General features: G+C 35.9%; 2 protein-coding genes across 43 annotated transcripts in view; one reads left to right on the plus strand and one right to left on the minus strand.

The window, feature by feature from the left end:
- Positions 1–12,312, plus strand: part of LOC127501173 (tapasin-like) — a 70,798-nt gene that overhangs the window by 43,632 nt on the left and 14,854 nt on the right. The window contains exon 8 of one of the 7 annotated variants that reach the window (XR_007926535.1): positions 9,438–10,489. The exons of 5 other annotated variants lie outside the window; for them this stretch is intronic. Coding sequence is in view for 1 of the 2 variants with exons in the window: in XM_051873032.1 (XP_051728992.1) it covers positions 8,273–8,379 (107 nt within the window). In the remaining variant the exon portion in view is untranslated. Of the gene's footprint in view, positions 1–8,272; positions 8,444–9,437; positions 10,490–12,312 lie in introns of those variants that run through there. One more of the 7 variants, XM_051873032.1, reaches the window with a different exon arrangement.
- Positions 1–12,312, minus strand: part of LOC127501176 (major histocompatibility complex class I-related gene protein) — a 128,712-nt gene that overhangs the window by 40,673 nt on the left and 75,727 nt on the right. For 9 of the 36 annotated variants that reach the window (XR_007926545.1, XR_007926543.1, XR_007926539.1 and 6 more), the window contains one exon: positions 10,086–10,489. The exons of 13 other annotated variants lie outside the window; for them this stretch is intronic. Coding sequence is in view for 6 of the 23 variants with exons in the window: in XM_051873039.1 (XP_051728999.1) it covers positions 10,891–10,935; positions 11,216–11,245 (75 nt within the window). In the remaining 17 variants the exon portion in view is untranslated. Of the gene's footprint in view, positions 1–10,085; positions 10,639–10,890; positions 10,936–11,215; positions 11,246–12,312 lie in introns of all 36 variants that reach the window. 14 more of the 36 variants (XR_007926546.1, XR_007926544.1, XR_007926536.1 and 11 more) reach the window with 7 other exon arrangements.

Consider the following 12,312-nt stretch of genomic DNA (forward strand, 5'->3'; position numbering starts at 1 on the left):
AATTATAAATATATATATTTATTGGTCTTAATTTAGTGTTTGTAGTTTGAATAAATCTCTAATTTTGCCAAAAATGACTAAAAATTGTTTGGAATCTTTGAGGCCATTTTCTCAACAAAAAGAAGTTGACAGCCACAATTTAAATGATTATAACTCGACGGCGGTTTGGAGAACATCATTATATCATTAAAAAGCTGAGACTGCCCTATTCATTCAGTGCATAACACTCAAAACTTATATATTGTGAATATTTTCTTAGTTTAATAGTACATTAATATTTCTCTGTTAGGCACACCTGGATAATCAGATGGGGACTAAATCTGACTAAATCAGTCATTCTCGTTGTCTCGTAACAAAGAAATTAGGTCTGTGTTTTGCATACTATGTATACTATACTGTATGTGTGATGCACTATTCATTCACACACACACACACACACACACACACACATATACTACAGAAATCTCTAGATCATTTGTGTGTGTAAGTGGGTTTGTTTCCAACTTACCCTTTGACTGGTTAAACCGTTCCTTTGCAATCTGGATATTGTATTTGAAGACCTGACGGCTGCCAATCAGGACCTGAGTCTCTCTGTCCCAGTAATCTTCTCCCTCATTCTGTCTGATCCACTCTGTCTTTGGCACAGCTTTCTTTATGTTGCTGTCAAAGTACATAAACTGCCCATCATCCACCAGACCAACCGCCGTGAACTCTGGGAAGTCATTGTCTCCAGACGCACCAGTGTAGAAGTATTTCAGAGAGTGTGTTCCTGTGGACAGAGACACAAACAGAGAGAAAAATTTTAATCATCTTCTTAAATTAACATTGTTACATGTTAAATGTATATTTAATGGGATCTTGCCAGTTATTGGAATATCTTTTGCAAGATGCAGGTCTACTATATTTGAATTAGAAGCATTTAGTCAGAAACAACTTTATTAGCCAAACTTTATTAGAATAGCAGGGAATTTTGTTTTAGTTCATATGAGCTCTGAGTACTTACAATATACAACAAATAACATATTTTAGACCAGTAAATGAACATTTGACACAGACAGGTGTGAGCATTAGATCTCACATGTATGTAAGAACGACATTTAGCCTATTGAATGTATTATTTGAAGACTGTGCAATATTGTAATGAAAACACCAAAAATACTTTGCAGTACACCCTTTTCCACTTGTTTTGATCCCACTATTTTACAGAAAGATATATATTTTTATAAATTCTTATTTCGGAGGCAAGAATAAGGTTGTTCGTGCCCTTGTACTGCCATCAGTGGCCATAAAGACTGCAGTCAAATTCTCCGAGTTAATTTTTCCCCCAAGAACCGTGGATCTACTAAAAAAGAAATGAGAAAAAATATATATATTATTTATTCTGCTGTTACAGGCTGTTTTAGATTTATTATTTGAACAAAACAATCAGTAGCCTATTGTGGGTTTAGCAAGTTGGTCATCATAAGTCTCTGGGCAAAAAAGCGTTTCTCAGGTTAGAAATGAAACTGATCTGTATCTGAAACCAACCCGTTCACTTGAGAATGTGTATCAGTAGTACGCGTTTGTAATCTCGTGGAATATAATCTCGTCAAAATGAGCTTTCGCGTGCATATGATACGCACTTTATGGCGTGTATATAATACGCTTGGTAGTCTTATAGGGTTCGTGGTGTGGGGCTCGTGCGTATTACACGCCATAAAGTGCGTATCATATGCACGCGAAAAATGCGTATCATACGCATGCCAAAACCCATTTTGACGAATATATTGCACGAGATTACAAACGCGTACTATTGATACGCATTCTTCTTTTAGGTCTCTTTCAAGGGAATATAATAATATCATAGAGTGGCACTATTTGTTAAGAGAAAGCTTACTCTGGCACTATACTGTAAAATTAAAATAACCTATGCCTACTCACCAGCATAGGCTAGATGAACTCCAAGAAGCACAATCACTACGACCCGCATCATTGCATAGTCCTGAGAGACAGCTCAGATTAAAATCGTTTTAGAGAAATTACTTGAAATATTTGTACCAAACGTCGGTGTTAATTTTCGACTTTGAACTGGTGAAACGCTAACGCCTAAACAAGCTCTGGAAATGGGGGATAACGCGGGGGGACGGAGTCTGGGGAGTGAATTTCGAGGGGGGATCGGCTTTCCAGTTCAAATTGGCTAGATTTTTTTTAAAGGAAATGAAAAAGAAGGATTTCTTTATTTTATTTACTCAATAGCCTATGAAAGCGATACGAATTCAGCACAAAAACATAGCGCAATAAAATATATCTATTAATAGCAGGGATGTATTTCATTTGGTTGCGCAATCGACTTTCGTGATTGGGCCAAATATCTGCAGGTTGCAGCCAGTGCATGCTTCTGTCAGTGCGCGTTCTCAGAACCGACCAACGGAGCAATAACACTTCAGGTAAATTCACTGGGTTGAACTGAGAACAGAAACCGTTACTTTAAATTTTGACTTTAAATTTGATATGGATAAAACAGCGTTACATATCTGAAATTATTAAAGGAACTCTCCACCTTTTTTGAAAATAGGCTCATTTTCCAACTCCCCTAGAGATAAACAGTTGAGTTTTACCGTTTTCGAATCCATTCAGCCGATCTCCCGGTCTGGCGGTACCACTTTTAGCATAGCTTAGCATAGTTCATTGAATCTGATTAGACCGTTAGCATCTCGCTCAAAAATGACCAAAGAGTTTCGATATTTTTCCTATTTAAAACTTTACTCTTCTGTAGTTACATTGTGTACCAAGACCGATATGGCTAGGAACTATACTCTCATTCCGGTGTAATAATCAATTTTCCTTGATTATTACGCCGGAATGAGAGTATAGTTCCTAGCCATATTGGCCTAGAAAATCACAACTTTTCATTTTACGTCAGTCTTAGTACATGATGTACCTACAGAAGAGTCAAGTTTTAAATAGGAAAAATATCAAAACTGTTTGGTCATTTTTGAGCAAGATGCTAACGGTCTAATCAGATTCAATGAACTATGCTAAGCTATGCTAAAAGTGGTACCGCCAGACCCAGAGATCGGCTGAATGGATTCGAAAACTGTAAAACTCAACTGTTTATCTCTAGGGGAGTTGGAAAATGAGCCTATTTTCAAAAAAAAAAAAAAAAAAGTGGAGTGTTCCTTTAATGCAAACTCTGTCTAATAATGATGTCTAGCCTGAAAAGAGACTGTGTTTCCGTTATGAGACACACAGAGCTGCACGATTAATCATCAAGATCAAACACTCACGCAATCTTATTCCTAAATGACAGTGGTTCGTTTATTAAAGCTTTGACGAACATGATCACAGCAAACATTCAGATCTATGTTGGCGCTGCACTGAGCAAGGGAGAGCAATTATGTAGCCTTTAGAAAGCCTATATGTGACATCTCCACAAAGTTTTTACAACAGTATCATTATTTCTGTGTTACAGTAATTCAAATGATCACAGAAGTACTGGAATAAAAGTTTATAGTTCAGATATAAACACTGATGTCCACGGCGTTTTGAATGTCCAAATCACATTTTGAAAGTAACTTGACGTTTCAAATAGATTGTATCAATTACATTGTTGCGCCACTAGGAGGCGACAAGTGACTTAAAAAATATGTTGTCTTTGAATCATTCATTCAAGATATGCCTTCAAAAACATTTTCATCCAGTACTGAAGCACGTGAAGGTTAGGCTTGTTCGAGATGCATCAGCGCTGCGCAGACCGATCGACGTATGACATCAAAGTACCGCGAAAGCGATTCAAAAGCATAAGGAGTCGAATGCTCTCCAATCGCGCTCGCGGTACTTTGATGTCATATGTCGATCGGTCTGCGCAACACTGATGCATCTCGAACAAGCCTATTATGAGTGAATCATTTATTCAAACCGATTAAAAGATTCATTTGAATATATATTTATAAATAGACTGCAGCAATTAACATTTTTTCAGAACCTCTAGCAAATGACGTGTTATTTTGTTTAGTTGTCTGTTCAGAATCATGGGAGAATCGTGATCTCTTGTCTTATTCTCAATTTCCAGAATCATGCAGCTCAATTGAGTAAAAACAGTATTAAAAAACAACAACCTTATGTTATTAAGCGATCTGTAGCCTAACTATGGTGACAAACAAGCAGGCAAACTGAGAATTCATATTTAAACTAATTAACAGACTGACAAACTAAAGCACATGACAAACTAAAACAGTAGGAAAACTAATACAGAAATACAAACGAATGAAAACAAACACAAAAATATACATTTTCCAAAATAAGTTCTTAAATTGTCACATTTCTACATCATAAAATGAGCAAGTTCATATAAGGAATGACCTCCAAAAAAGAGCAAAGTGTGAATTAAAAGCTTTACTGACATGTAAATCATTTAGAATCATATAAGACAGGTGTGTGTGTGTGTGTGTGTGTGTGTGCGCACTGGTTTGACCTACATTATGAGGATGCAAAGTCTTTATATTGTGGTGTGTATTCAGATTTCAGGTCACACCGTAACAGTTTTACTGAATAATAATAACAACATACTTGCATCCTTTTTCTTAAGGATCTGTATGAGCTGAGCTGTTTGAACCATCATCAGAGGCTACGAGAGAAAACAGTATTACAAAAACATCACAACAGACTGTTTGTCTGTGCTTAGATCAGCACAGCAGCCACTGAATTTATATCATGTCATACTTACCAGTTCCACATTAAAGAGAAAAGTTGTGAACTTCTATTTTGATTTATTATATGAATTTACATTACCAGAACATTACATTAGGAATTAGAAATATAAAGATACCACTATTAACAAAAGTCATGGCCAATGACAACATTATCAAAAACGAAAAATCAGGAAAGCACACAAATTTCATTTGTGTCAGTTTTGAGCGAGATGCGAAACGGTCTAATCAGATTCAATGAACTATGCTAAGCTATGCTAAAAGTGGTACCGCCAGACCCGGAGATCGGCTGAATGGATTCGAAAACGGTAAAACTCAACTGTTTATCTCTAGGGGAGTTTGGGAAAATGAGCCTATTTTCAAAAAAAGTGGAGTGTTCCTTTTAAAGATGCAGTGTGTTAATTTTGCGGTGAGGTGCGAATTGCAATATAGAGAAGCTACGGTGGCCAACACAGGGACAAATATGTTGTTGTCCTGAGACAGCATAGAGTAGCTAGTCAAGCAAACGTGCTCTGTAGAGCAGTTTGTCCGTTTAGGGCTACTGTAGAAACATGCCGGCGCAAAATCATGACTTAACATATAAGGGGACCCGCGGCGTATGTAGATAGAAATGGCTCATTCTAAGGTAATAAAAACATCACGGTTCATTATGTAAGGTCCTTATGCACCACTGAAAACATAGTTATGTATATTATATTACATTTCTGTCCTCCTAAAATTTACACATTGCACCTTTAAGCTAGTTATTTAACACATTGTATGGTCTTGAATTTTGATGTGAAGTTAATAAATTTTTAATACTAAGGGACATCCTGTCATACCCTGCCCTCACCTTTGTTCTTCTGATACAACCGACCCATGCTGTGAGTAAAAAAAATATTTATTATATATATATTATATATATACAGGTGCTGGTCATATAATTAGAATATCATCAAAAAGTGATTTATTTAACTAATTCCATTCAAAAAGTGAAACTTGTATATTATATTCATTCATTACACACAGACTGATATATTTCAAATGTTTATTTCTTTTAATTTTGATGATTATAACTGACAACTAAGGAAAATCCCAAATTCAGTATCTCAGAAAATTAGAATATTACTTAAGACCAATACAAAGAAAGGATTTTTAGAAATCTTGGCCAACTGAAAAGTATGAACATGAAAAGTATGAGCATGTACAGCACTCAATACTTAGTTGGGGCTCCTTTTGCCTGAATTTACTGCAGCAATGCGGCGTGGCATGGAGTCGATCAGTCTGTGGCACTGCTCAGGTGTTATAAGAGCCCAGGTTGCTCTGATAGTGGCCTTCAGCTCTTCTGCATTGTTGGGTCTGGCATATCGTATCTTCCTCTTCACAATACCCCATAGATTTTCTATGGGGTTAAGGTCAGGCGAGTTTGCTGGCCAATTAAGAACAGGGATACCATGGTCCTTAAATCAGGTACTGGTAGCTTTGGCATTGTGTGCAGGTGCCAAGTCCTGTTGGAAAATGAAATCTGCATCTCCATAAAGTTGGTCAGCAGCAGGAAGCATGAAGTGCTCTAAAACTTCCTGGTATACGGCTGCGTTGACCTTGGACCTCAGAAAACACAGTGGACCAACACCAGCAGATGACATGGCACCCCAAACCATCACTGACTGTGGAAACTTTACACTGGACTTCAAGCAACGTGGATTGTGTGCCTCTCCTCTCTTCCTCCAGACTCTGGGACCCTGATTTCCAAAGGAAATGCAAAATTTACTTTCATCAGAGAACATAACTTTGGACCACTCAGCAGCAGTCCAGTCCTTTTTGTCTTTAGCCCAGGCGAGACGCTTCTGACACTGTCTGTTGTTCAAGAGTGGCTTGACAGAAGGAATGCGATGTCTTGCATACGTCTGTGCGTAGTGGTTCTTGAAGCACTGACTCCAGCTGCAGGCCACTCTTTGTGAATCTCCCCCACATTTTTGAATGGGTTTTTTTTCACAATCCTCTCCAGGGTGCAGTTATCCCTATTGCTTGTACACTTTTTTTCTACCACATCTTTTTCTTCCCTTCGCCTCTCTATTAATGTGCTTGGACACAGAGCTCTGTGAACAGCCAGCCTCTTTTGCAATGACCTTTTGTGTCTTGCCCTCCTTGTGCAAGGTGTCAATGGTCATCTTTTGGACAACTGTCAAGTCAGCAGTCTTCCCCATGATTGTGTAGCCTACAGAACTAGACTGAGAGACCATTAAAGGCCTTTGCAGGTGTTTTGAGTTAATTAGCTGATTAGAGTGTAGCACCAGGTGTCTTCAATATTGAACCTTTTCTAACAATATTCTAATTTTCTGAGATACTGAATTTGGGATTTTCCTTAGTTGTCAGTTATAATCATCAAAATTAAAAGAAATAAACATTGAAATATATAATTCTGTGTGTAATGAATGAATATAATATACAAGTTTCACTTTTTGAATGGAATTAGTGAAATAAATAGACTTTTTGATGATATTCTAATTATATGACCAGCACCTGTATAATATATTGTAATGATACAGCTCTTGGATCAGTTACAGTTTAAGTTCATCATTGTTATGATCCCTGGTCTAGTCAGGGTGTAACAAATGACACAACAATACTTCTTAATTACTCATTTTTTTATTTTATTCTATTGTTCTCTTGTTCATTTTCGAGGTGTTATTCTTATCGTGTGTAAAACATTTCCTGAAAAAAAGAAAACAATTTGAAAGCAAAATCTTCCGGGGTGAGCTAATGCCAAAACAATAAACAAACAGAAACTAACTTTCTCACAAAAGAACTGCCTTCCCTACTAATCAAAATAAAAGAAACAACACATTCGCTCAATAAGTGACCATATCTCCTTATCTAACCAATAAACGAGAAAAAGTGATGGCTGTTTGGCCTACAAAAAAACAAAACAAAACCCAAGGCACTTATAGGCCAAGGCCAAAATAATTAAGAAGTTACAGACAGGATCAATAGGACATTAATGTTAGGCATAAGGGTCACACTGTATCAAAAGTCAGAGCAGCCGTCTGGAGCTGGACTCGGGTAAACTGGGGCTCGGCCATGGTGGTGACATCACCTGTGTAGCCAAACATGACGGAGGAACACGACGAGCCACTGCTGCACTCAATGTGATTAGTGAGTTATACTGTCATAGATACATAATTATAGTTTTGTATACTTTTTTGGGGAAGGTAAAAGTGCAAAAAGGGATATATATGTGTGTGTATGTATGTATAAGTGTGTGTGTGTGTGTGTGTGTACGGTTTGTATCACTCCACTTGTGTTATTGTTCCAGACAGACTGTCAGTTTGGGTATTAGTTGTGAGGATTTTTCAGTGACTCTTTCTGCAGGTCAGGTTTACTCCAGTAGGTGGTGACAAGTAATTGTCTTTACAAGTGAATTATTCAGTCAACTGATACATTCAGAAATGCTCATTAATTCAGGATGGAAACACCACTACTGTGTTGCTTCTGTTGTTTTATTTTTTAGATTTCAGTGCATGTTCTATTTGCATTTTTTAAATGAATATTTACATCCATCAGAATGTTCTGTATCTCTTGATTGTATATTTTGTTCACATCAGGTGTCAGCGCTCCTTCTATTGAGGACTCTATGGCGATGGTCGCTGTTGCTCTGGTGCTTTACGGCATGATAAAGTTTCTTTCCTGGACATTCAGCTCTTCTGTTTGATCACTACATCACTGAAGAGCTCTTTACAATTGAGCTGACATTAGAATGATCTGTTCTGCTCTATAGTAAAAAATAATAATAATAATCTTTTAAGTAGTACATACGTTTTTAAATATTGTAATCAGTATACTGTTATGTAGACTTGAGCTGTGGTTGTCATATAAGATGCTTTACATTTACAAATGTATAAAAGGGAAAATAAAGTGTTTTATTTGTATCTAAATTTTGTTTTCATGTAGACTCCAGTGACTCTGAGTTAGAGGACAAGGTAAAAACATTTTTGCTGTACTATTAACAGAACTCCCTAACAGTTTCATATTTCATTGATGTCATCTAAAACGAGTCTGTCTGCTTATTGTCTCTCTCTCTCTCTCTCTCTTCTGTAGAAAAAGAAGTAAACCTGCTTCTGCTCCTGGAAGCTGAATAGGGTGCAGTAACATTGAAAAGGAACTTGTGAATAATCCTGTCAGAATCTTTACTCAAAATTTCTTAGACTGCTGTATATGTCTTTGCATTGGTTACACTGCGATTTTTTAAAATACATTTTAATATTTTAATGCTATTTGTATTAATGCTGAAAATAAAAAACACTGCAAAAAGTGTGTTAATGTGTCTTGATTTTATTTAAAAAAAACTTAGATGGCTGTTGCCACACTTTTGATTTAGGACTCTAGTTCACACCAAATGTTGATCTAGAGAAGGCGGTGAAAGAAGAGGTGTAGCTGTGTTTGTAAATAGATGAATAAGCCAAATAAGTTTCTTTCAGGATTGTTTTGTGTATGTGTGCGTGTGAGCATCTATATTTATATTGTATCTGTATGCCTATGTTTCTTTGTATATGTTTATACACATTTGTGTTTATGTCCTTAATAATTTAATTTTTGGCTTTGTTTTTTACTGAGTAAGATTTTCCCCCCAGAGAATGTAGTATTTAATAATTAACTCAGTATGGGTAAATTTCTACATGATTTTGTGAAATGTGTCCAATTAAAATATAAATCTTACTACATAATGGGTGTTCATAGCTGTTTTTTTGATGAATTTGTGTGGAATTCGAGGTCAATGTTTACATTTGATTTAAGAATAAAATTTAAATGAAAGTTTTTTCTATTTTTAATAAAAATATGAAAAAAAATTCGCAAAAAAATAAGCAACAGGGAAAATTGCGAAAATTCACATCTCATTTTTAAAGTGCTCTCCTGATAAACTACACACTACACATATAAACTGATAGGATGGGATAAGATGTTCTGCTTATTCTGAGTAAAATGTACTGAATGGTGTAGAAGAAAGAGTGACATCATTACTGTTACAATAAATTGTTTAATTTGTCTACAGAACTGATGCATGAAAGATAAACTATACTATCATGAAAAATTGTAGAATCCAAAACAAATATATTTTCACAGCAGAGTCATAATAAACATTGCAAAAAACAGGAAATTTACACAGATCACAATAAGTGATGAAACCATAATGATCAAAAATAACAAGAACACATATACAATATTTAGTTAATCCCTTATAAAATAATAGCAATACATAATAAGTAGGCATCATAATTTCCCCTGTTTTATCTTATTAAATGATCTAAAAGGTGAAAAAGCAGAATGAATTTACAGAACAGATTTCACACAGGAGGAAAATCACAATTTACAAAAATCCTGACTTTAAAATATATACACCTATTTCCTAAACTGTTTAACCTGTTTAGAGTCGCAGGGATGCAGGAGCCAATCCCAGCATCTCAGGCCGTAGGCATGGAAACACTCTGGACAGATGGCCAGTCCATCACAGGGGTAATAAAATACAATATAATATGTATGAACTTACAATATTTTTGCCCAAATAGTAATGCACCTACAGTTAATGTGAGATCAACTTTTGTAAGATTAGTGTTATGTGAATTGAAAAGCCTTCTATTGTATGTTTACTTGTGCGTGTTAATTCTGTATAGAATATTAGGGCTGTTTAATATGGTTTTAACCTGTATTTGACTGAAAATGATTTGTTTTTGCACTGTTTCATCTTATTTCTGGTGCCACAGTTTAGTCTTTTTAAGAAAGAAAAGACTTTTTAGCACTGGATAATAAGTAAAAAAAAAAAACAACTAAAAAAAAACAATGACATGTTATGACATGTCAGAGAGAGAGAGAAAGAGAGAAGAAGAGAATGTGTTTGTGTTCGTCTCTCTGAGAGATCTATGGCAGAAGGCTGGACATTATTGGTCAGGATCAGTTCTCACAGTCACGTTGTGACCTAAAATTACAGGAACAACAGCATTACATTTGGTTCACTTCACATGACTGAGAAAATTGTACTGAATAATAAAAACACACTTACATATATAAGGCCATGTGATGTCTAACTTGAGGTGCTAGATCCACTGCAGAAGCTACAAAAAAAAAAAATTAACAATTCAAATCTGTTCATACTATTGAATGATATATTGTTGTAGTTAACTCACATGAATAGACAATTGGACTGTCTGACAAGTAATTTCACACTTACATATTAGGCTGTTGGTGCTTCTTTGACTAGAGGAATCATCAGAGGCTGGAAGAGAAAATGACAAACATGTAACAAAAAAAATGCAACACCACTGCTTATATAAGAATGATTAGAACAGTGTTGCTGTGTGTGTAGAATTAATACATTGGTTACAACATAAGAAATTTTAAATAACAATATGTCTATATTTATTATTTGTAAAAGGCCAAATAATACAGATTTAGACATATAAAGATACTAACATAAACACACATAAGTGTACAGAATGGCAGAGCCCATCTGCTACTGAGGCATTTACTTCAAATAGATATTATCAGAAACTTACGCTTGACAGGTTTAAAGCCTGAAAAACAACCTGAAAGGAAAAGTGTAATTTCAGTGATTTCACCCAAGAATATCAAAACAAAACAGAACACAAATATGTGAAACATATTGTAAAGTCAGTATAGTGACATAAAATCATACTTTCTGCCCTCACCTTTTTTTTATCTGATACACGATAAACCAACAGCACCAATGACAACCAACAGGATGACAGCAGCGACAGCACCAACAATCATGGCAGATGGGGAACAGATGTTTCTGTTGGGTCTGAATTAGGGATGTTGTGATTACTGATATTTCATTAACGGCGATTAAAAATGTCACAGTTAAATAACCCTAGGAATTTAGAAGCTACATTAAAATCATGAAATTTTGTATTTACAAGTGCAATAAACAACATCTGTTTTCAAAAACCCAGAGTTAAAACTCTATTACATGCTATCACCCAAAACTGACAGGATATGAACATATATGGTTTATATTGGGGTGCCCAACCCTGTTCCTGGAGATCTACCTACCTGCAAAGTTTAGCTCCAACCCGATAAAACACACCTGAATCAGTTATTAAGATCTTCAGGAGCACTTGATAATTACAGACAGGTGTATTGAGCAGGGCTGGAGCTAAACTCTGCAGGAAGGTAGATCTCCAGGAACAGGATTAGGCCACCCCTGGTTTATATGGTTTAATGGTATTTATTTCAGTTCATCTTTATTGGCAGATTCAGGGTCCATTGGTATTTAGCAGTAGTTACTTTGTTTAATTATTTATTTTATTTGAAATATTAAACAGAAACATAAAACATGATATAAATAGTTCTATGGTCTGCACATATTATCACTCTTACCATTGTTAGGTCCTGATCTTTTTCTCTGTCACGGTTTGCCCTGATGTTCCACCACACAGCTGAACTAGTTCTTCTTCCACTCATCAGGTGTAACACTGAGGGTGCTTCTCTTCTGGAAGGTTCTGTCCTCATAGGAAGAAGTTCACCAAGATCCACATCCTCATAATGATCTTGTCCATTTTTCATCCAGGAGATTACTATTCCTCTGGGGTAAAATCCTGTAGCATGACACGTCACTGGAGAGGAGGGATCC

The sequence above is a fragment of the Ctenopharyngodon idella genome, chromosome 19, assembly GCF_019924925.1.
Source record: "Ctenopharyngodon idella isolate HZGC_01 chromosome 19, HZGC01, whole genome shotgun sequence".
Lineage (NCBI taxonomy): Eukaryota > Metazoa > Chordata > Actinopteri > Cypriniformes > Xenocyprididae > Ctenopharyngodon > Ctenopharyngodon idella.